At 40.5% G+C, this 25,925-nt stretch overlaps 1 protein-coding gene across 9 annotated transcripts in view; it reads right to left on the minus strand.

Moving 5' to 3' along the window:
• Positions 1-25,925, minus strand: part of LOC107078496 (uncharacterized) — an 82,202-nt gene that overhangs the window by 51,533 nt on the left and 4,744 nt on the right. For 3 of the 9 annotated variants that reach the window (XM_069194436.1, XM_015356171.2, XM_015356170.2), the window contains exons 3-15: positions 24,711-25,043; positions 23,656-23,982; positions 21,662-21,994; positions 16,860-17,186; positions 15,007-15,467; positions 13,238-13,366; positions 10,942-11,139; positions 9,223-9,369; positions 8,702-8,962; positions 7,167-7,350; positions 2,513-2,679; positions 1,909-2,037; positions 148-323 (exon numbers count right to left, since the gene is read on the minus strand). In XM_069194436.1, the coding sequence (XP_069050537.1) occupies positions 148-323; positions 1,909-2,037; positions 2,513-2,679; positions 7,167-7,350; positions 8,702-8,962; positions 9,223-9,369; positions 10,942-11,139; positions 13,238-13,366; positions 15,007-15,467; positions 16,860-17,186; positions 21,662-21,994; positions 23,656-23,982; positions 24,711-25,043 (3,172 nt within the window). Of the gene's footprint in view, positions 1-147; positions 324-1,908; positions 2,038-2,512; positions 2,680-7,166; positions 7,351-8,701; positions 8,963-9,222; positions 9,370-10,941; positions 11,140-13,237; positions 13,367-15,006; positions 15,468-16,859; positions 17,187-19,440; positions 19,467-19,705; positions 19,824-21,661; positions 21,995-23,655; positions 23,983-24,710; positions 25,044-25,925 lie in introns of those variants that run through there. The other 6 variants (XM_015356172.2, XM_015356174.2, XM_069194439.1 and 3 more) reach the window with 6 other exon arrangements.

The raw sequence follows: 25,925 nt of genomic DNA on the forward strand, positions 1-25,925 counted from the left end.
TTTTTATTCTTTTTGAGCATGTTAAATTAAACTATGATAGTAATCCGCTAAAGTTTATTTTTACTTTAATAAATGCCCCCATAATGCAAGCAGGTTTATGAACACTTCCAAATCTTGGTCGTGGAGGATCAGCAAAAGAGATCTAACCTTGCTTCCCTGGCAAACAGCGGCGCTTCGTAACGCACAGGGCTGGCGTGAATCCCATTGCTCTGCTGCTTCTGGCGCTGAACAAGGACGACGAGAGTAGACAAGGACCCGTACCCCAGCTCCCGACTGTCTCTCACTTTGTAGTGATTTCTTAAGGCGGATTCGATGGCAGGAAGCTATAACGTTGATTGTGAAAAAAGAAAAGGGGTCACAGCAAGACAGACCACGCTGCTGTCTCTATCATCATGGGACTTTGGTCCTATTCTAGCCTTGGGGAATTCTGTTTGAAGACAGCACTGTCTCTCTGTGTTCATGTGTGTTTTTGCTGGGTCCTCCATTTTTCTCTCATCTCCTAATGACCAGCTTTGATTGGCTAACTCTTCTAAACTCTTTCTCCACTTCCATGATGGACTGATGTCCATTTAAGGGAGGGAAGGAGTCATGTACTCTCCTGTTGTGTGACCTAATGTATAGACAACCTCATCGGGGTAAGTAGCTTTCTGATGGTGGATATATGGCTGCTATCTGGGACACAGAACTTGCAAACAAATTACAGGATGTTGAGCAGCTTAAAGGCTGCAAGCAGAGATAGTGTTAATGAGCAGCCTGTGACCATGGTTTGCCAGTCACTGCCTGTCTGAACACTCCAGGGATGGGGCTGGCTCTAACCAGCCAAGACAGCCACAGCTGGGTGAGCAGCAGCATCTCCTGGGGCCCTGCAGTGTTATCAGAATGAGAGCTGTGTCTGCTCCTCATCTGAGGCCAACTCCACTCTGGGCTCTGTGCAGCTCGCAGTTTGAGGGTAACCCAATGGCTTTCCAGTGTGTGTGGTCTCCACAGCTCTTGTGCTAACAGGAGTGTGAATGAAGATGCGGGTAGACAGAAAGAGCTCTCTTTGGATTTTACACATGATGATGCTGCTATTACTGAATGCTTTCCATTTGTTACTGCCTTCAACCCCAGGGAACTTTCTGAAGCCTCTAGATATTTCTGGAAGCTTCCTTTTAACTTCCAGAGAGCACAATTTCACTGCAGACTTATTTTTAAATGTTACTTACAGGAATATTTCAAGATGTGAATAAATGCCTTTTGTTTTTGGCATTAAATTAAGTATGTCAAATACAGCTTTTCACCCTGTAATGCTATTATGATTACAGTACTGTATGGTATTATGATTTTTTGAAGTGAGACACAATATCCAGTCCATAACTTATGCTGCACTATTAATTATTTTGTTCCTATTTCTTTAGGGTATGAATAAATCTGGATGGCACTGTACTTAAACTGAGTTGTAGGATACTATTCATGCACAATGTGCAGGAAGGCAGAAAAGTAGATGTGACACCGAGCTTCAGCAGTGGCAGAAGCATGATCCTGTGCATGTCAACCACATTAAAGTCTATGTCAAGTTAAAGCTGCACTGAAACAGCAACTGCATACGCTGCCTTGTGTAGAAATACTGTTGAATGCATAAACTATACCCTATACCCTACAACATAAAAACAAATAATTCTAAGGATTGGGTTAATGCATCTTTTTATCAATCAATCACTTCTGGCATTCAACCAATTCCTTTGAGACAAATAACACATTTAAAGACTGACAGCTTAGCCAGACAAATACGTTTGAGATCTTTACTTGACAGTATTCTACAATATAGTCTACAATATAAATACACTTGGGTGCTTTGTCTTTTCAAGGCCTGTAGGGTCCAGTCAGCATCACTAGATGGCAGCCTAAACACTTCCATTCCTCACTCACTCTGTCTTGGCCTTCAACTCCACACTGTTTGAGGAACTCGAAGACATCCTGCTGGCTGGGTCTGAAGCCACACGCCCTGGAGTCCCAACTGCTGAGTGGTAGAGCCCCTACACCAGCCTCCTTCAGAATCTGTGCCAAGAACAAACCCAGTAAACCCCATCAACCACAGTGGGCACCCTTACAACAGATCAGACACACAATGGCCAGGAAACACAGTTAGGAGCTCAGGTCTGATTTTCCCATGGGATGGGATGCAGACTATTCATAGTAAAGTAATTTACTGCTCAAAGGACAGTTTGTCCAATTTGTCCGCGGTGAGGGGGAGAGAGAATAGGAGCAAAATACTTGAACAAATCAGAACACACATTTGAAGAAATTTCCTTTCCCAGTTAAAACAGGCTTCTCTCTCCCTATCCGTCTGTCTGTGTGTCTCTTGGAGAGCAAGCTGGGATATGTGAAAAGACAAATTCCTAATGCAAGAAATTGTATGGGGCTAATAAAGTTATCTTATCTTATCTTATAAAACAAGCAAAATGGAGAAAAGAGCAACGAGTTGAAGGGAGAGATTAGCAGAATGAAAGAAGCGGTCCAGAAAGGCTCTTGCCTGAGACTGTTTCACCAGGAACTCCAAGAAGGTGCCGTGTTCCATATGGGCAAACTCTTTAAACTTAAAATGATTAACCATAGCCTTCTCCAGCTTGGACAGGTAGGACAGGTCAGGCAACCCATTGAATTTGGAAATTTTCTCCTGGAAATACTGCTTCACGGAAGCTAGAGGTAAAACGGTACAAAAAGGCAAATGTCAGCTAGGGATCAACTAAAAAAAACACATAGAAGGCTCTTTTCCCTACAGTTCCCCAAACCATTTATCCCCAAACCACAAAACCGTCATTTTTTTTTAGTCTTATCAGTTTGCAGTCTTAAGTGACTTAATGTAGGTAACACTGTTATTATTGTTTTCACTCAAGAATTAGATGTGAGTGTTACAGATGCAGCCATTCAAAATGGGTGAGGTATTTCGCGGCATACCGCGACACGCCCACCGGGGTATCACGCAGTTCACGTGTGTCACGTGACTAACTATCCGGCGTCGCCTTGTAAAACCGCCAGGGGGAGCTTAACCTCTCATGTACAGCATTTGAGCCTTTAATTTTGAACTGTGTATTACAGCATGTTAATCATCAGTCATTAAAATGTTGGTATATTTTATGAAAGCAAGATTGCTCAGTTGGACAAAAGTACACAACCTACCTTTATCAGAAATATTTATGCATCAAAGCCTTTACTGAAGATATTACTAATAGTATTAATAATGGATGACTTTGGACAAGTTGTATACTCAAAGTATAATTTCTTTAGCACATTTGTACAAGCACTTGGAATCTGTCCAAGCCATACTTTGTCAGGCATTTTGTTTTACTTCAACGGGCATAAAAACTTCCTTGCTTTTAACAGGGCGTTTCATAATTTCTAACTACGAAAATGATTTAAAATGCGACACCTATCATTCAACTAGAGCTTAGTTGGATCCTCAAGAGCACAGCAAAGTGTATTAAAAGACACTTGTATTTATCAACGCTTTCTTTTCTTATGGAACCACTTCAGAGGGGTGTTCCAGGAATCGGCACTTTAAAGAAAAAAATACACACCAGTATTCCATTTCTCCCTAAACATTGTAAGCTTCGAAGTCTTTAACTAACGTGATACCGAAGTCAACAAGCATACTTTTAGAATTTGATTAAAAGGGAATATAATATGGAATCGCGTATCTCAAAAAATTAATAACGATATAATTATATTCATGTTGCAAAAGAACTGCAAAGGACATAAAAACTCCCTTGCTTTTAACAGAGCGTTCCATAATTTCTAACTACGAAAATGCCAGGTGAAAGGATTTGTAAATATATTTTGTTAAAGCAAGTCAGTTTTTTCCGCAGCACATAAAATACATTTTTCCAAGAAAGTTTAGCCTTTGTCACTAATGAAACCACTAAATAAAGACATAAATATAGAAATCTTAAGATTTGTTTTATTTAATGTTGGTAGCAGGATGAACTATCAGAGTGTATATTTTGTGGCAGAGTTGCTGCAAGATGTTAACAGTGAAAAAGGTATTTAGAAATGAGTTATTTCAAGATGAAAAAGAAAACATACACGAAACATGGTTTCATTATGACCAGAATCGGTCTTGAGATATTTTTAACTTGATTTACAGTATTTGAGAGGTATGTCTTAACACCGATACTACAGTGCTTAAGTACTGCTCACGTATGTTTCTAGGTTTATATTATGCATTTCATACGGTCAAATTACTTTTGAGCAACTAATTAGAAGCGCGAAACGGTATGCGTTTTAGTTTTGTTTTGTGCTGGGACCCGTGGATTGATTAGAGATATCAAGTACATACAAGTCATTTTTTAAATGTTGTAGTTCGTCTTGAAAAAATGTTACGAGTACATCATCTATCAACAATTACACAGGTTCTGTTTCCATATTGCGGATTTTGGTTACGTAATATTATTTTCTAGATTTCACGTTGTGAATATGATGGGATGTCTGATGGGATGTTTCTAAAAATCCATCCTCTGTAAAACGTCTTCTCTAGTTGTCCTGCATATGTATTCGCTAATGAAGCTGTGTGTTCTGAGCCTGGATCTCTACATTTCTGTATGAACCAGCTTAGAGGGCTAAAGACAGCTTGTGTTTAAATTGAGTGTAAGGCAATTTATGCTTCTAAAGTCATGGTTAGCATTTATTTTTGTACTGTGCTGTAAACTTGTTCTGTGCCAAGTCATATTATTTTATAGCGTTTTTATAGCGTTATCAAATACGGTGTTACTGTAGTTTACTGAGTCCCATGTCACATGGTCTGTGATTGAAACCTGTAAAACCTGTTTAATTCGTCACAGCCAGCACTCTTCAGGTGTGAAGGTCTTCTGCTCAGAATGAAACGCTAAAATGTTTGTGTATATTCTAATGGTAGTGGGGGCAGGGTGTGTGGGAACAGGTTTGGTTGAAATTGCATTGGAGATCTATGATCTTCACACCTGAAACATTTTCTCTGAAAGCATTTTCTTCGCAGTTTAACCGATCTTGTTACAGCATGTTACAGTTTACTATTATTAACCATATTAATTTTAAGTGCTTAATGTAAAATTTTGTAAAAATATATTTTCATTGTTCAAATATACATTAAGTCTGACTATCATATAATAAGTTAAATACAAAACTAAAGAAAAAATAGGGTTAAGTATAATTCAAAATATTTTGCTAACAATGTTAACTGTTTATGAATAATAAAATGTATTAACTAAGGAGTAGGATGGCACAGTTGTTAGTATGTTTTTTGTTTTGTTTCTTTTTCATAAATACAACAGTAGTACCTGATGTCTAAGTGGCTTTCAAAATTAAATTATGCATGCAAACCTGTGAACTAGAAAGATAACTAAGATATCCATCCATTATATTCCATAATATCCCTGAAATATATGGCGCTGAAATATGTGTGACGCAGTGGTGGCCTGGCACGGTGAGGTGCGCTGGCAGCTGTGTGATGCAGTGGTGGCCTGGCACGGTGAGGTGCGCTGGCAGCTGTGTGATGCAGTGGTGGTCGGGTATGTAGAGGTGCACTGGCAGCTGTGTGTTGTGACGCAGTGGTGGCCTGGCACGGTGAGGTGCGCTGGCAGCTGTGTGATGCAGTGGTGGCCTGGCACGGTGAGGTGCGCTGGCAGCTGTGTGATGCAGTGGTGGCCTGGCACGGTGAGGTGAGCTGGCAGCTGTGTGATGCAGTGGTGGCCTGGCACGGTGAGGTGCGCTGGCAGCTGTGTGATGCAGTGGTGGTCGGGTATGTAGAGGTGCACTGGCAGCTGTGTGTTGTGACGCAGTGGTGGCCTGGCACGGTGAGGTGCGCTGGCAGCTGTGTGATGCAGTGGTGGCCTGGCACGGTGAGGGGCCAATAACATGAATATATACTTCTAGGGCTTCACCTGTTGTTATATTTATTAACATTACAGAGAATCACCAAAGGGCTGTGTCTTATCACCCACACTGTGCATTTTGTACACTAATAATTGTAAGAGCAAATACACAGACATCTCATTGAGTTTGCTGATGACAGAGCCCTGGACAGCTTATTAAAGGACCCAGAAAATCACCATGGTCCCATTCTGAGTGATTTTACTTAATAGTGTGATGAATTATCTTCAAAGGTACAGTAAAAGTAAAAAAACAGAAGATAAAAAAGGAGCTGATCACTGATTTTAGGAAAGATGCAAGACCCCTCCAACGTCAGTAATTAATGGTCTGTAGAAACCGTAGAGGTTTTTCAATGACTAGAAGTACTTACAGTAGGAGTGGACATAGTCAAAATTTGAGGTAGGACAAATAGGACACCACTTATGAAAAAGGCCAACAGAGTCTTTTTGTTCTTAAGAAATTCAGCAGCTGTACTTTAATGTAGACAGGGCTATTTTACACTTTTCTACAAATCATTTTCTAATTTAAAATACTGTCAAATGTGTCAGTTTGGCAACATCAGTACTGTTAATTGTAATAGGTTGGGGAAATTAGTAAGGATAAGCAGCAAAATAACTGGTGGAAATCAAATCAACCTAAATAAATAAACAGAAGGGGAAAAGCATTATGGAGTGTGTGGCTCACCCCCTCCACTGTGAATTTACACTACCCCCATCTGAGAGGCACCTCTGTGTCTCCAGGTGCAATGGTAACAGTCTCAGGAAATCTTTCATCCCCTTCACAATCTCCCTCTCAAACATAGGTCACCATATAAAAAAATAATTCAGTATTGCAAAAACGACAAGGTCCTGGGTTGAATTTTGGACCTGAGGTACTATCTTCATGGCATTTGTACATTCTCCATGTGTTTGTGCCGGTTTCCTCCGGGTGCTCCGGTTTCCTCCCACTCTCTAAAAACATTCTGGCACATTAATACGCTTCTGGGAAAATTGCCCCTCGTGTGAGTGTGTCTGTGTTGTCTGCAACGGACTGGTATCCCATCCATCCTTGAGACTCCAGCTTCCCCATGACCCTAAAATGAATTAAAGCAGCTAGGAAATGGATGGATGGATATTAAGCAACACAAGGGACATGAATGCAAACACCTGCCTGGAGTGACTAGCTTCAATACTGAAAGTTGTGAGATTGCTCTGTGAAAGTACACTACAACCATCTGTGAGAGACCTCTGTGTCTCCAGGTGTAACATTGCTCATTAGTGTTTAATGACGGACAGAACCCCTACCTTCGCTAGGAGTTTCTACAGCTGCTTTCTGTTCCCTGGTCTCCTTATCCTGGGTGGGCTTGTGGGTCTTCTCTTTGGCCACCAAGTCCGTGGGCACCTCCAGAGAGCCGCCACAGATGGCCAGTTGGAACAATGCAGTGGACAACCGGTCACCTGACACCCGGAGCAAAAAATCCTGAACATGCTGGAGAAAATAAAAAAAAGAAGAATCCAAACAATTTCACAACTAAACACAATGGGCCTGCCTGTCACACAGACATCTGACTGTGGAGAATCAGCTGATTTTGTGGCGTTGCAGTGCTTATCACATTTTTACACCATGTATTTACTTTGTCTTATTACCACGATTTCACTACGCTTTAGAAGGTAGCAAAAGATTTGAAAGCAAGTCTCCCTTTTCATGGTAGTATAATGGCAAAAGGATTTTACATAATAAAAGAAAATATTCCTACAAAAACAGTGAGTATGCAGCTGTCACCAGGCAATGAAATATAAGAAAAAAAACTGTAAAACATTAATAAACATAATTTTAGCACAGGATTGGATTAGTAGATGCCAAGCATGACAATGTATAATGAGCAAAGGATTTAGAAAATCCTGATCCCTTTATTAAGCTTGACTATAACCTTTCTTACCCGAAACGCCAGCTTACATGATTTTCGAAGCAGCTCTGCATCACATGTTTTATTACAAAACATGTAGACACAGCCAAGAGGTGTAACACCAAGCTTCTGTTCTGATGTCAAAGATGCACTACTAGGAGGTTTGTGGTTCAGTGCTTAAGATAAAGGGCTTGCTACCAGGGGGATCCAAGTTCAAGTCCCAGCTGTGCCTCTGACCCCCTGTGACACAAGCCGTTGCACCTCCTCAACCTTCAGCTTTTCAATGTATAACACCAAGATTGTATTGTAAGTGACTGTATATGAGATCCTTTGGCATGAAATACAATTAATTACTTTGATAGCCTTTTCCAGCAAACTGGAAGTCAACTATGCAGCACGGTGGGGCAGTGGTTAGTGTTTCCACCTCATAGCACTGTGGTCCTGGGTTCAATTCCTGGGGTGCTCTCTGCATGGATTTTTGTATGTTCTCCCTGTATTCGTGTGGGATTCCTCCAGGTGCTCCAGTTTTCTCCCACAGTCCAAATATATAATGGTAAGTTAATCGCCTTATGTAAAATCAGCCCTAGTTTAATGTTTTAATGTCTGCATGCTGCATGTTTCTGTCTGAGTATGCCCTGCGATGGGCGTCCCATCCAGGGGGTATCCTGCCTCCCGCCTGTTGCTTCCTGGGAGATGCTCCAGGCCTCCATGACCCCGAACAGAACAATCAGTCATTGAAAGTGGGTAGAAGCGAATTTTGCTCAGAAGCATTAATCTTTAAAAATTCCTTTTTATTTCAAAACCAAACTTAGCAACATCAAGAAACCTTTCAATATTTTAAAGATTTTTCAAAATGCTGGCAACCTTGACTCACCGCATGCCATCACCCCCTGCCTAAAAGCATCCCCCTTGCTGCAACAGACAATTTAGTACCTTGGTCATCCTGGTGCTGAACACCCCCTCTGTGTTCTTGAAGACTTCCAGCACTGCCTCCGCTGCAGTCAGGGAAGTGTACTTCTTCCTCAGCTCCCTACTGCCCCCTGAAGAGAAAAGCTCAGGCCCCTGAGCTGGCTCCATCAGGGTTCTCTTGATCTTTCTCATCCTGGTTTCCACCTCTTCCATGATTTCCCTCTGAATGGTGGCCCTGGCTTTGTCCATAGACTCATGCTCGGATTTCACAGCTTTCCTCAGTGTCTGGCAAAGCCCAAGGAGAGAGGGGGTCAACAGTCCAGTCTCTGAAGAGAAATGCATGCACTTTATCTTGTCATACACACACCAGCTTTGGAGCTCACCTTCCATTCATCCCTTGTGCTTTGTGGCATAATGGAAAGGACCTAGTCCAAACAGAGTTTTAATTCTCAACAGGTGACACTTCAGAGCTTAGACCCTGATATTGCAGCACAGACTGAAGTGCATCTGGGAGAATAGGGCGTCACGCTTTCCCAAAGTCTTACCGAAATGGAAAGAGCGATGCTCTGGATTCTGACTCCCAGCTCGTAGGGCGACTCGCAGTTATACTGATCCGCCAAGTGTTTCATGAAATCAGCCAGGTCCACTTTGGAGCGGTTGAGGTTGTACTCTTTCATGAAGACACGCAGACTCTGCAAACATCAAGGAAAAACAATGGCCAGAGGCACAAGTTCATGTATGTGGAACATGTTACAGGACAGCTAAGGAAAAAACATTGAATGACAGAAAGATGCCTCTTCCTTGTCCTGGTAACAATAAACTAGCACAGTGGAGTGAACAAAATTATCTGAATTTTAATTTGTTTGGTAATTTGGAGGGTGGCGCGGTGGCACAGTGGCTAGCATTGCTACTAGAGCCCTGAGTATAATGCCAGACCAGGGGTGGAATCATAGTCCAAAGACATACTGTACTGGAAGGTTAAATCGCTTCTCGGAAAACTGGCCCTGGTGTGTGCATGTTTGTTTGTGTCTGTGTGTGCCTGTGCTGGACTGGTGTCCCATCCAAGGGAATCCTTCTTTGTGCCTGTTGCTGACTGGGATAGACTTTGGCTCCCCAATTACCCTAAACTGTATAGTTAGAAAATAGATGGGTGGTATTTAGAAGGGTCAAGCTCTGTTATGAAATTCCTAATTATTAGGAAAACGAATGATTAGGATTAAATTCCAATTTCAGTTCTTAGTTACCTGAACTGGTCTAGTTATTTGCTTTTCGTCAATATGCTTTCATTTTTTCCCCAGAGCTTTCACAGCTGATCCTTTAAAAGATGCAATTATTCCAATAAATTATTATTTTTAATAAATTAATTTGTGTGGGTTCCAACAAATAACCAAATCTCAATTGTCTGAAGAGCTTGAACAGAAGAAAAGCCAAATGTCAGAAGTTGAGGTTTCCCCCTTACTACAGTTTAGTGTGGTAATACTGTAGTAAAGGAACAAGTAATAGGTTTATTCCATGCTGAAAAAAAGAAGAAAGAGAACACAACGTTTCGGCCGTGGAGCCTCCACGGCCGAAACGTTGTGTTCTCTTTCTTCTTTTTTTCAGCATGGAATAAACCTATTACTTGTTCCTTTGCAGCCTACGCATGCTGACGCAGCTACCCACCTGAACTAATACTGTAGTAAAGTCTAACATAGAATGGTGAAATTATGAAATTACAGCAGAGCATGCATATCAGGACTCGCTTCTTTACAAAGAGGTTTTTAGGGTCTGGAGAAAACAGGCCTAGCCCCGCTGTTGAAGCCGAATCCTTGGGCTCCTTGAAAAAACAGCTGGAATAAATCCTTGAATTAAGAAATTACCGGCATTCAAAACAGCAAGATGGGACAAACAGCCTTTTCTCATTTGTACCTCTTATGTTTTTGTGAAACAAAACAGTGGGAACATGACATGAAAATATATGCAAAGCATATGCAATGTAAAACATTAGGACAATTGGAAAATGACCATGCAAATTTTCTCCAAACGACCTTTAGGAAATGAGCCTGACATCATGGGCCCTAGGAGATGGAGGCTGGAGTGTTCAAAGGTGATCATTAAAGGAGCGTGTCCTCAGGGGAGATCTCAGATGGGGGCGTCCTCAGAGGGGATGTCTGAGGGGGGTTTTGCTCCGAGGTGATCTCTGAGGGGGGTGTTTGAAGGTGAACTCTGAGGGGGCTGTGCTCGGAGGTGATCTCTCTGGGACAAAATGTGACAATCACAATCACCTTTATGATGTCCACAGTTTCGATCTCACGTATGTCATCGTCCTTCCACGTGCGATCCACTTTAAACATTCTGTGGATCAGAGGAATCTTGCACAGGGGGCCCAAACTCAGCTCCTCAAAACGCTTCTTGTTTTTCAGGGCTGCCAAGCTCTGGCCGAGTTCATAGAGGGTGCACACTGTGCGCACTCCTTCCACCGACTACGAGAGAAGACACACAAGAAACAGATCTCTTATCCAGGACAGTGACACAGTTGCCAACTGCCTTCACTTCTCACACGACTACCTTCAGCAGATACATCAGTAGACAGGTCTTTTCTGTAGCAACTCAGAGAGCCACTACCTAAATGCCTGCTGACACAGTAAAGGAAGTGACTTCAATGAAATTGAAATTGAAATTCAATGAAATTATCCATAAGAATGTAAAAAGGTTTGGTAGAGTATACATTCACAGATCACTATAAATACAAAGTGGATTTACAAACAAAATCAAATTTGTTATAGGAGTGAGTCATTTCTTCAAAGAAGCAGCTAATAACTATTAGCAAAAACACTGCATGCAAACAATGCATTCTTTGATCCCCTTTAAAAGATGTCAGTATTAGTGTCAATAGCAGTTTTCCATCCAAGGTGGCTCAATAGTCTACAAGTACAGCATGTTACGTGTTATGCAGGACTGATATCAATTTTTAAGACAACCTATGGAAAATATTAAAACACTGGTGTAAATTATTTCAGTTAATCCATACCTAAAATGGTCATACTAAAATAGCTTTCTGGATCTTTCCTAATTCTAATTCAGTCATTAGTGGCCCTGTAGGTGATCCCTCTGAACCTTAATTTCTACATAAATGGCAAAGTATGCCGATAAGGACATGTGCAACTACAGTAGAAGCATCCTTTGAATTAGATGTTAAACTGGAATCCTGACTATTCGGTCATTAAAGATTCTAATACAGATTTAGAGAGCCATTATTGAGAGCATTCTGACTGCCTCTATAACTGCTTGGTTTGGCAATGCGTCTTCCGCTCCAAAGTAGAGTAGAGTAGTGTAGTTTATTGCCATATGTACACGTACATTGGAATTCTTAATCGCGCTGATCTCTCAGGACATACACAGTACAACAGACAACACTACACAATGTAGACAACAGGAACAATAAACAAAAATAAATATGTAGTAGTGAGACTAAGAAAAAAAAGGGTTAGACTATATAAACAGTGCAGAGTGCAGATGTGTACTGAGTCTGAGGCCCTGCAGTTAGTTGTTGTTGAGGATGCACACCGGCAAACTGCAGTGTGTTGTTCGCTCTGTGAAGAGGGTCATTGGCTGTCATTCATTCCGATTTGTACAATTCCAGAGCAAACGAACAGGCAGGAAAGATTGCTGGTGACCTCTCCCACCCAGGTCGCCGCCTGTAACAGCTTCTTTCCTAGGGCTGTTTTTTTTCTTAACCCGAATTCCTAGTTAGTGTATATGTGCACTGTCTTAATGATGTATATTATCTTCTTGTGTATGGTATATAGGGAATGCTTTAGCAGCACCAAGTACACCAGAGTAAATTCCTTGTACATGAAATGTACTTGGTGAATAAAGGTCATTCTTTATCTCTTGGTCATAAGGTTCCACCTCAATTCAAGTCATGAAGTAACTTATTGCGTCTCCTTTAAATCTGCCGTTACAGAAACATTCAGGTAATGGATGGATATATTCCTTTCTAAAGGTAAAGTGCTTAAAATGGGGATTCTTGGCTGGACCACATTCCCCAGAATGCTGTGGGGAATGGGCTGCTGCCCTTGGTCACCTAACCAGTTGGTGATAGACAATGGGACAGACGACAATTTTAAAAGCAAGAAGATCAGGCTTCCAACTGTTGCTCAATCTGTTACCTGGGAACAGAGGGCAGATCCCAGAAGTAATGAAGAAGGAGGTGACTGACCAAATAACAGAGAAACTAAGATACCTGTAAGTCTGAAAATTCACATCTTCAAAGTTCCTGTTTCATAACATCCTGCACAAGGGTGCGGTGCAGATCCTTTTTGGTGAAACACACTATATACAGTATATACAGTATCTAAGCAACTACTGTAATTAACAAATTTTACTCTTACTGTATAGTATATTGTGAATAACAATTGGTGCTCTACTTTATATAGAAATTTCTACCTCACTGTTAACTCTTCCAAAGCTTTCCAATTTCAAAAGCGAAACAGAAGGAGAAACGGGGCTCACCTCACTGTTAACTCTTCCAAAGCTTTCCAATTTCAAAAGCGAAACAGAAGGAGAAACGGGGCTCACCTCAATAAAACTATTTATCTCCCTGAGGGTTCTCTGAAGCTCCTTCACAGCAGTTAGATCTCGCACAGCAACAATTTGTATACTATGCAGGGACTTAATTCGTAAAAGTCTGCAGATTCGGGAGTCAACCTATGAAAATTAAGAAAAGAAAATTACTGCGTAATTACACAAGTTTTTTATTGCCATACCTTGGAGACAAAACAAAGCTAAAACTTATTTTCTGCATTCAGTTCTTTGCTGTTTCAGTCCATATACTGTACATGTAAAATTATTCATCAGTTACTTGTGACTGGCTGCTGCCTACTGACACACATCTCTGTGACAAAAACAAAAGATTTTGTGCTTTTAAAGACTGAAAATGTTATTTTTCAATTGTGAAAGCAATTTTGTCCTGCTTTGCATCCAGGCTGCTGTTTTTGAGGAAGACAATGAATTTTTTATTTTTGTAAGACAGCAAGATAACACTTTAAAATACTCATAAAAATGGAATTGATTTATGATCAATCAAGTGTGATTCAACACCATGCTGAGTGACTTCTGTGTCTGTCAGTTTTTTTCCCTTCTCCATTGGTCAGACACTGATCTTAATAGGAAACAAAGTAATGATTAGGAGAAAAATATCATAGCTACTTCTGAAGAAAGTAACAGTTGTGACTCCAGAAAAGAGTGCCCCATAGCACCAGCAATTGACTGCCCAACAATCAGAAATAACCAATTGCACATACAGTATATACAGTATATACACTTCCTAAGGATCAACAATCAACAAGGACAAGGAGACATACTGTAAGTGGAAATTGGGAGCAAGTGTTTTTAAACCTGAGAAAACTTCCCTATGACCCTTCAATAAGGTGGTGGCTAAATAAAAGCCTTAAATCAAGACGTTAATAACACACAAACAAGCAATGAAAGGATCAAGTAGCCTCAGCTAACGTACTGTATAAACTCTGAATGTTCTTATAAACACTTTAAAAACTATACAGAATGTTAGTAAGAAACTTAAGTCATAAACAGATGTGAACAGAGAAGAAGAGTGCAATCAAACTGTTTGTCTTAATGACAGTTATGCTCATGTTGCAGTTGTACAAATTACAGCTACTTTGTTTGTATTCCAATTGCTCCCTCTTCAAAAATCATTCCAAAGGAAACCATGATTACTTTAAGTACCTTCTGAAAACAATAAACCAAACCTAACCTAACTGAACCTAAACCTAACTGAACTTTTCATTGTGGTCACTTTAAGTCTACTAAACTCTTATTAAATAACTGTGACCACAAATCTGATTTGGACTTCAACAACAGGATTTGCTCCTTCTAGTGACGTGTGCTCATAAAAACTTTTCATTTTGGGCCATTTGGTTCACCAGCTTCCTTTCCTTGTTAGTTTCTTCCTTTTATTAATATCCGTATTATTCCCATCTTTGGTAGTGTGCCTCATGGACTTTAGACATGAAAACTCAACCTCAACACAAGTGTTAACCAAAGGCCCAGGCATTATACAGTAGCACTTTTACTCAAAATAACTCGGTGACCATTTTATATACATAAAACCCGTGTGAAAAATCCTCGCTCCACACCTCCACACCTCCACTCAACCACTGGTGTTATATACAAAATGTGAACTGTACAAACATTTGTTGCTTGAGGCTGTCTCAATGGAGCTTGAAGGGAATAACTGATAAGTTACAGTGCTGCCTAAGCAAATACAAGTAACAACATTTACAAACATTTACAGGACAAATGTATTCTTGGCGTTTATATCCACCAACCTCTTTGCTCGTGACAAGCTCTCCCTCGGCAGCGATGGCACGGATGCAGTCCTGAGCCAGGCTGTTCACCTCTGAAATGGAGAAGTTTCTCCCAGGCCTCCTCTCCAAACTGAGACCTTCCAGAACTTCTGCAGCCTGCATGTTTGAATTGTGAATTTCCCTCATCTGGGCATTGTAGGCCTCCTTAAACACTGGGGCACTTGATTTGCTTCTCTCTTTCTGTGCTGCCTCCCCCTGGAGATTCTTCTGCTGGGCTTTTGTCAGCTTGGCTCCCAGAGCTGGGAAGTCGGACTGGGAAACTGCAGAAGCCACAGGAAACGGGACAACAGGTGGCCAGTGAGAGGGCCCTGGGAAGACCGCAGCTGGAGTTACTAACAGGGCTGGTCCCTGAACTGTAGGCTTTGGTGGCTGTGGGGATTCCGCTCTCTGCTTCGCTATTTTCATAGTGCTCTGCTGTATAGCTGCAAGACAAGAACCAGAACCAGCTTATGAGATAGGCAGCAGTTAATCAAAAATGCAGGAGACCAAAAAAGGAACATATAATTACTGTACAGTATATCTCTACAACACTGACCATGAATTACCACAAAATAGAGGAATCTTGGTCTCTCATGGACCCAAATATTGCTTTAGGTCACCACATCACAGGAAAAGCTGAGGCTACAAAATTGAATGAATTTAGTGAAACATCTTAAGGGAACCAGAGAAAATCACTATATTAGAAAAGTAACATACGTAACTTTTCTGCTTTAAAAAAAATCTAGTTTACTTTATTAGGCCTAATAAATAACTGTCAAAGCCATTCAAATGCATTTTAATGATTCCTCTTCCACCACGAGAAACTGTTCTGCTGTTGCAATCTGAATCTAAAAAACTCATCAGCTAAAGGCAGCCTTCATTACAGAATCACCAATCACAAGCAGTGTGTACTGTACTGTATATGGTTCAGTTTGAACTCAGACCTACAGTGGAACAGAGAACAGCCTGGGTGCAAAGCACAAGCCACTAACCCCTGTAAAATGTTCACAATTTCATCAAAGAATAAGATAAAACAACAGCAGAGTCATACAGTACATCTAGACTGTGCAACAACGTATAAATTGGGATTCTTCTTACCAAAAAGGCTAACTATATCAAAATCGACTTAAGCGGTTAAAGCCATGAAAGAGATATCAATGTTAAGTGGCAAGGACCAGCTGCTTGCTGGCAGTGGTAACTGCCCTTTGCCCATATGTCTAGTTACTACAATTTCTTTCAGTGATGAAAAGGTGCTATTTCTGTTGCTTCTTTGGTTTTGTTTGAAAACTTTGACATTTTTTTGTAATGGAATTGTAAAAAGTTATCTGAATTTGGAAAGTTTGTTAACTGAGGTAAGGAAACTCTTTGGGGTGGGAAATTCGCCACCAGTTACAATAAAGTAAAACAATAAACCAAACCTAACCCAACTGAAACTAAACGTAACTGAACTTTTCATTGTGGTCACTTTAAAAAAAAAAAGTATATGAAAAATCATGTGATGATGTAGGTTTTCTCCTACTTTGTAAATGTTTTCTGAAATTCAAAATGTTGTGGCACAAGTCCAGTTCTGTCTGTAACCTTTAAAGTGCAGCCCTTGCTTCCTCTTAAGCAGTCATTCAAATCAATTTCCTCATTAGATTAAACGTGGCTGAACCTACTGTTTTGAAATTTCACTTCGTTTTTAAGGGTTTGTCCTTTGACCTTTATATTAAACATTTTCAACAGCCCGATCCATTCACAGGTGTTGCTTGGATATCATATGGAGACATTTGATTCCTCAGGTTTTGCTCGCTCTAAAACCTTTGTGTGCCCTTTAGCAATGTAATAAACCTTACCTGATTGTTCAGCCTTGGCAGCCTGAGGCTGAAGTGGCTGTGTGGCCCACTTCATCTCCAGAGGCTTTGATGTCTCTGGACCTGGGAGAACAGAAGTCGCAGAGATTGGTCTGTGGTGAGAATTGTGAAAAACCAAATCTTCTTCTATATGCAAGTCATCCTTCAAAGACTCTATAAAACTGGTGACAGAAGGAAAGCCGAAAGACCTCACAGTCAGGTTCCTCTTGTACTTCTGACTGTAGAAGAGAGCCAGCTTGTTGAGTGGAATACCTTGAGAGTGCTGTTTTAATAGCTCTGTGACTTCCCAGCAAGCCTTCTCCATTTTGCCTGTAAATTAAAATAAAATTGTAAACAGTAAATTTCTTTTGGACAGTGAAACAATAAAAACAAAGATAAATTATAAACAAAACAGTTAACTATGTTGCAATCTTGAAATAAAACATATTACTGTCCCAAAGGAACTGAAGTGATGCAGTTTAAAGTAATGCTTCTTAGATAAAGTTAAGTAACAACAAGCAAGCTCTTAAGTAAATGTCAAATTGTTTTTTAAATCTGTCAGTTATCTAAGGTTTTTTACACCATTTTTTTACATAGATTTTATACACTTCCTATAAAAGCAAAACTCATTCACAGCAGACATAAGTCCTACAGTCAAACCTTGTGTATAACATTAATCCATTAGAAAGGTAACTACTGCTTCCTGACAGTGAGCAAATGTTAGATCATGAGTTTATTAAACATACTAAAATAGAGACAAACACTGTCAGAGATGGAAAACCCAAGGCTTACACAGTATCTCTAACACACAAACATGAGCAAGGTTCAGATTTTCACATCATTCAAAACTCTTCAAAAGTACATTTGGACCTGTCCCAGTTATGAATTCAGTGAGATAATTTAAAACTGGGGAACGTGTTGTGTGCAGCACGTAATGATAATATCATGTAGGGATAGCCTTCTGTCACATTCTTTTCATCAGTGAACTTTTTCAATGTTACATTACTTAGCATTTCTAAGCCTTTCTTTGTACACCATCCCAGATGTGTATAATCAGCATTCTTACAATAAATGTATTCACTAGGAGCAATCCAACATTTCTTAAAGAAAAGAGCATGATTTTGACAATGTTTTTCTCTGTATCATAGTCAAATGAATCATTTCCTAAATTTCCACATGCCTTGTATTGGCTAATACATATCTTTCATTACTGGCAAGGCCCTGAGACCAGGAAGACATACACATACATTTCAGTTCTATGCCTGCTCGTCACACAAACCATAACTCAGTGTCTGTGCCCATGGCACCAAATCTGAATCTGCTCACCCAACAAACTTAACGTTGACACTAGAAGCTATTTTGTTTTGATATATACTGTAGTAATATAAGTCACACCCTGTTCCTCAGACTGGCAAGGATTTGGGAAGGAGAGGCACTGCCTCTCAGGCAGTTTTTCCAAAAAGAAGCATTCATTCACCCTTAGAAAGATCAATGTTAGGTGGGAAGGGGCAGCAAAGCAGAGCCTGTCCCAGAAGCATAAAGTGAAAGACAGGACCACACCCTGGGTGGGCCAAACCTCACAGGAACACAGGCACAATAGTTACCAATTAACTAAAGGGAGGTGGGAGGAAACTGGAGCGCTTGAAGAAAACCTCCATGGACATGGGGAGAACACACAAACTCCACCCAGACTGGAACTGAACCCAGGACCCAAGAACTGTGAGGCAGCCATATGCTGAAAAAGGGTAGTCCTGCATAATGTCCTGGGAAGAACTTAGTGGTTGCCTACAGAGCTCACCATTGAACACAATTCAACTTGTGTTTAGCCTATAAGATGGAGTCAAACACTATTAAGTGTACTTAACAACTTCCTCGTCTTCTTTGTAAAACAACGTTTAATCAATACATTCTATTCAGACTTGTTTTTCTGTGGAGGTGATCAATCCAGGAATTAATAACATGGCATAACAATTTAACTATTGTTTGGTAATATAGTTCCTACTGAGAGGGATGGAGAAAGTAGCTGTTTTTTTCTTTTTTTGTTTAAAAAAATCAATACAAGAAAAAAGAAGTTAGAATTTGTAAAAGTACTGAAAACACCATAATAAAAATTATAGCACAGTTCAAGCACAGTAAATACAGTTCACAGCAGAAGTGAAAGTTACAGAACAATCTCAGTAAACTGTACCTAGAGAGGAACTAGCCAAAAACTGATACTGATGCACGTACAGTACATTAATATTCACAATGGCATTACTTAAAATGATTTTTTTTGTAAAAAACCTCCACTGACAAAATTCCGTAGCAACAATCATGGTACAGTAAATTACAATATCACAATATAACACAAAGTTCTCCGTACTAATGCTAATTAAAGACAGTTCCAGGTAAATCCAATCAAGAGAGAGGCAGCTTAAACGAAACCGCTTATTCAAGTTTTTAATTAATCAAAGGTCATTGCTGCTTCCTCATTCCTGTGATAAGATAATAACCGAAAATTAAGCTAATACAACAATGGCAGAGAGCAACACTGGAATATACAGTACAGCGCTAGAATTCAAACAGATCCTAAGTGATGTCTTACTCTATAGAAGGAACCTCAAATCTTTCATTTTTCCTGCACTGCATATACATGTACAGTAGATAAGACATAAACCAACACTCCCCCATTCAGTATAAGACTGCAATATCAATCCATTTCTTTCACTGAAGCATCACATCTTTGACTTTTTGTTGGTTCTTCTTAATTAATCCCAGGACAAATCTCCCAGGAGAATCTCAGCGATTTGGTAACCTGAAGCTAACTTGAAAATGACCAAAAAAAGCACATCACTATTTTGTAGCCTTACCAGTGTATATAGATCCTTATAAACTGTATTTCTTTTATAGTCACCTCGGATGCTGCATTTCCTGTGAAGCTGTGAACTGGTAATTCTGTTAACAAGAGGCAGTAGTCCTGCTTATATTACTTCAGTCCCCACACTGTAAAGAGTGCCTCCCCCACGGTTTGATAAAACCCAGACAGCCAATGTGAGCTTACCATGAAACAGAAAGTGAAAGCAAGGAAAGGAGCCTTTTAAACACAGACAGTTTTTTTTTTCAGTTTCATTTCATTTCTCTCTACTTGGTTTTTGGTTTCCATCACTTTCAGAATAAATCACCCTCACAATCAGGATTACCGATATGACAGGAGAAAAATTGAGGATAAGCCTACATCAAGTTTTAAGTTTTGATTTAAAAATATAAAAAGCTTGTTTGCATTATTTTTTAATACTATCTAGAATTTTCAATACAGTCTGAATCCTGTATCACTTTTAGACTGGACAGAACATAAATATCTTGGATAACAGTACTTTTAACCATTGCCACATTCCTCAGCTGAACATGTATCCTGTGAGATTTAAAGTCAAAAAGGCCTGTTAGCTCTGGCAACACTTCCTTTAAAAGGCATTTCAGAAGGTATTTGAAAAGGTACAATCTGATGCCATCATTCACAAAGTTTATATCAAAACACATCACTCAAGGTGACCTCATGACTGCTTCTCTACAGAAAAAGCATGAGACAGTAACGCACAGCAAGGCGGAGGAGAGCCAGAGGACTTAGGTTTCACTTTCCTGGCTGAAAACAGTGGTTTCGTTTCTGCTAGTTCACTCAGGGCTCACTCAGGGCTGTTGCATAACAACAGTGCTCTGCCTAGCAACAGCAGCGGAAACGTTTTTTCTATATTTCAGACAATAGCCCCATGGTACAGACAAATTTGAGAGGCCAGCAATTTACTGTTGAACAGAATATTCCTATTTACTTCTATAAATGATAAAGCACACTGACATGGAGACACTGTACACAGCAGCATTCAATATACACCATTAAAGTAACAGCCACAATTATGTTGCTTTTGTAAACTAGTAAAACAAAGACCTTTGAGTGGAGTGTCCAGAAAAGTGTGATATAAGTCTAAGGATTATTATTAGTTAAAGACATACTGTATTAAGGGTAACTTTAAGCAATTACATGCTCTTAATCACAATGTAAAGACACAATATTCCCAAAACGATTTGCTTGAACTTCATACGCAAACAATAAAAAGTCAATTATTCTTCCAAACCTTAGAAAATTTGGGCAAAGCCCAAACTGTTTTTCTTATTAGATTTGAACTTAATTCAATATGAATTAATGTAAAGTTTCTACAAGTAGCCAGCTTCAACATACAGGAGTAAAAGTTGGTTCAGGCCTCAGTTGTTACTTTTTACTTTACTTTAGTTGTTACTAAATTTTGTGAGCAGCACAAGGCAACTGCAACAGCAGAGCAAACTTAAAGAAAATACGTATTTAATAAGATGTCTCAATCTCCATTACTTAATCTGCATTTAACAACAAATACAAATACAGGTTTTTGGAAGAGGCTAAATATTTTGATTTCCTTTTAAAAACATTTCTAATGTTTTCTACCCATCCATTTTCTTTTTTTAACAAGTACTTTCATTGTTCTCTAACCCAACAAAAATACATAAGTGACATACTGAAGTAATATTACAGAGCACCTGCAGGGATTTAGCAGTGCTTTATTTCAGAATAATTTATGAAAAGAAGAACTGCAGAATTTCCAATCCCACACGTTTTCTAAGCACGTTATCTAATACAGGGTCGTGGGGAGCAGGAACCTATTCCAGCGAGCAGCGAGCGTGAAGCAGGATACACCCTGGATGCGACGCCAGTCCATCATACATTGGCTTTTGAGCACAGGTTACTCAAAGGTCATAAGCATCTTTAGACACACCTGAGTTGAAATGCTACAACGACATACCTGAACCCCTCTTGACGGAAGAACTAGCGCTGGCATCCGGGTCCCCCTGCTGACCTGGGGCGCTCCAGTCGAAGTCTCTATCCGCAGGGAGGCCTGCACAGTCGCCCAGGCTCACCGCCTTCACGATATTCTTTCCACCTTCATGCACCATCCGGGCCTCATCTCCGAGCAGCAGCAGCAGCTCCTGCAGGCCCTCCAAGCCATAATCCTTCAGGCGCAGCTTGCGATTGTACATCATTCCGTACGTCTTGCGGATTCTGGTCAGTTCTACGCCTTGGGGGAAGCTCTGGAGTAAGGCAATTAACTCCGCTCTCAGCTGTGGTTTCATATCATCTGGAGAAAGGCGACAGGGAGATAAAGAACATTTTCCTTTTTGGAATTGTCAATAATTTATCTGCACTAGCTATTGTCATGCAGCAAAACTTTCAATGGTTAGGAGCGGATTTCAAATCAAAGAACCTGAAAACTGCCTAGCTGGTTTGCAATGCATTACCAAAAAAAGAACCAACTATATGTGTGAAATACATTTTGGGGCTTACTGTAAATGTAAAGGACTTCTAAAAACTTCCTCAGTAATGTCATCCTTGTGCTGCTGATATGTTGGAATGGAAGACAAAGACACATACGTCAGAATGCTATTCATTGACTACTACTACTGACTAAAGTGAAAAAACTTTATATAATGATATATATAAATAAAAAAGATAATGTAATCTGTTCCTTTACATACTATTATTATTATTCCCAGAAACTCATAAGGTTTTGTGCCCTGGCTCATTTGGATGATAAAGGCAAATACGTCAGAATGCTATTAATTGATTACGGCTCCATATTCAACACAATAGTTCCTTCCAGACTAGTCAGGAAGCTAAATGACCTGGGCATCAACACCTCTCTGTGCAGGTGGATTATGGATTTCCTGACTGGCAGACCTCAGACTGTGAGGGTAGATGAGAAACTTTCTTCCACACTGACCATCAATATAGGTGCCCCTCAGGGCTGTGTGCTTTGCCCCCTGCTGTTCTCCTTGTTTACCCACAACTGTGTGGCCAGACACAGCTCCAACTCCATCTTCAAATATGCTGATGACACTACCATCATTGGCCAAATCACTGCAAATTAGGAGACAGCCTAAAGGGATGAGATCAGGAACCTGGAGGAGTGGTGCCTTGACAATAATCTCTCCCTCAATGATGGCAAAACCATAGACCAAGTCATTGATTTTAGAAAGCAGGGTAGGGACCACACACCTATTCACATCAATGGGGTGGCTGTAGATGGTTAGCAGCTTCAAGTTCCTGGGTACCTTCATTGCTAATGATTTAACGTGGTCCCAGCATGTAACTGGAGCTACAAAGAAGGCACAACAGCGCCTTTACTTTCTCAGACAAGTGAAAAAATTTGGACCGTCTTCAACTGTCCTTACCACATTTTAAAGGTGCGCTATCTAGAGTGTGCTCACATGTGGTATACCATTTTGGTTTGGCAGCAGCTTGTTGTCTGACTGGAAGGCATTAGAGTGAGTGGTCAGGTCAGCCCAGTCCATCACTGGAGTACAGCTCCCCTCTGTTTCAGACATTTTTACAACTTGCTGTCTCAGGAAGGCTAGAAGTATCGCTAAGGATACAAGTCATCCTGGTTCCTCACTTTCCTTTCCCCTTCCCTCTGGTAAGCATTATAGGAGCATAAAGGCACGAACGTCCAGACTCAGAGACAGTTTCTTCCCACAAGCTGTCAGATTACTAAACTCTACCCCTACCTCTGGCTCACACTGATGTGTTCTTTTTTTCTCTAAGATGTATGTTATTTAACTTGTTGTTGCTGCTGCCGCTGTTCTGTGTTTTTGTATTTGGTGTTTCCTTAATGTCTTCTATAGGAGCATACATGCAAATAAGCATTTCATTGCACTTGAGCATATGACAATAAAATAAAGTGATCTGAGAATGAGCACTGTCAAGCCATCTGGCTGTGAAGCTGTTTCAGTGCAGCCTTACCTTTGGGCGTAGCTGCTACAGGCTGAGGCGGAGACACAGCAGGAGATGAACCAGTTAAGGCTGAAACATCACTGGCACCATCTGTGTCCCACGAGGCTGAGGCGGATTTGCTTCGAATGACATAGCCACTTTCCTGCTTCACCATATCGACTATGTCGCTCATTGATGCCACCAAATCTTTAACTGATTTGAATCCCAACTTTCTCACAGAAAGGGGCTTTTGGTACCTGTAGTAAAAGTTCTTGCTGATCCTATTCACAGGGAAACCTCCTGGATACCTCTTGCACAGTCTTTGCAGCATTTCACGAAAGGCCTCTATTGAGCATTCTGGTGCAAAAGAGCAGAAACCCAAGTCACGCTTCTTCAGACTACTGCATTCTAAACTGTTACAACAATAGTTGTGTCACATAAGAAATCCTAACTGAAGTAGAACAACATATCCACAAAATCCCCACAAAGGTCCTGCCTACAGTATATCAAGGGTAGATCAGTTTATCTGGCTGGGGGAAACACTTGACAAGCAATTGCTCTCAATTTTAACCTAAAAGCAAACTGAAATTATAAATTACTATGATTGACCACAACTGAAATGTTAAGTTGCTCTTAAGAATGCACGTGTTTTTAAGAGGAATCCGTTACTGGAGTAAAATCAGGTCACAGATAACTACACTGATGTTTTACGCCATAACTGAAGTCATCATTTTTTTTACCCAATACTCTTTGTGACCAGTTAAGTGAATTGAGAGTTAAGTTAACTGCAATGGTACTCTAACCCTATTGGACAGCTGAAGTGCCCTAAGGGCTAGACAGACACCCTACATTAAGAAACAGTAAACTTATTTAGGAAATGATTACAAACCATTTGGATTTTTTTTGCCAGTATGGCATTCTGTAAACTATTCAGAGGAATATGTGGAATTCTGAGTGACAGCGATATGGGGCAGGTGCTTTTTCATCAGAGCAACACTTCTCTAATGGGGGTCACCCTACTTATTGCTACAGTATATAACCACAGTAAAACAGGCGTCTACTGGACCTCACTGTTCAGTACATACCTCCTGCAGAGTCTTCGACTTGAGGCGGGCCAGGCTGTGGTGCTCTCAAATCTGCATGTTGGCTTTCAGGATCGTCAGGGGAAGTTTTGAGCACTGCATCATCACAGGGTTTTCCTATCAGAAGAATCCCACTGTCAGCGGGGACCATATCCCAGACGTCGGTCAGCTGCCCCGCCATCTCCTTCAGAGACTTGAATCCGTATTTCTTCAGGGTGAGGCACTCCTTATACACCTGGTTGTAAGTGTTGCACAGCCTGTGCAGTGGAATGCCAGAGGGGTACAGCCGGAACAGGCTCTGCAGACGCTCCCTGAGTTTGTTCAGAGCTTGACATTCTGGAAAGCCGAGAACAGACGGGTCAGGGTGTGATTCAGGAGTGCCCATGTCTCTAAAAGCTTACTGCGACATTCTAGATACCGGTGAAGGAAAGCTATTTATTTTAAAACTCAAAATAAAATTCCTAACCTTGCTCACACATGGTACTACAGCATTTTTTTTCAGTCCTGATGCAATGTCTAATGGATAAAGAGACTTGAGTATTAGTCATCAGTCAGTTTTTAGAAATATGACCAGAATCCTCTAGATCAGTGGTTCTCAAACTGTGGTACGCGTACCGGCAGTGGTACGTGGAGTGCCGCCAAGTGGTACGCCAAATGACCCTGGAACTGTGTCGTGTGCGCAGAAAAATCGGGACGGGTTTTCATATTTTGTATTTTAATACGTGTCGAATACGCAACCTACGTACTACGATACAGTGCGCGCTAATACTTCAGTGGACACAAGAGATACTCTGTAATTCTATACCACTCTATAGGAATGCGTGCTACGGATGCAAGTGACCAATTGTATTTAAAATAAGCTACTGTATCTCCAGCAAATAGGGAGAAAGGAGAATGTGCGTGATTTTGGAACTATGCCAACGTTCTAAACACAGGAATGCATAGAAATACGTGTTACGAACGCAGGTAATCTTGTGAGCACACGAAAGCACGATATCAGAAAAATATTTAAGAACTGTTCTAATTTGAGAAAAATACACCGAGCGTCTCTGTGTTTCGCTCCCATGCACATGAAATAAAAACTTTAAATAAATACGGAAATAAAAACGGAAACGTGGAAAAATGCAAGCTTGCGTATTGCTAAAGCAGGTAAGCTACAGTACACTATTTTTAAAAAACCTTATTTACTGTTGGCAAAAGAGCCGACACGTATTATGT

Source organism: Lepisosteus oculatus, chromosome 9 (assembly GCF_040954835.1).
Source record: "Lepisosteus oculatus isolate fLepOcu1 chromosome 9, fLepOcu1.hap2, whole genome shotgun sequence".
NCBI classification, from domain to species: domain Eukaryota; kingdom Metazoa; phylum Chordata; class Actinopteri; order Semionotiformes; family Lepisosteidae; genus Lepisosteus; species Lepisosteus oculatus.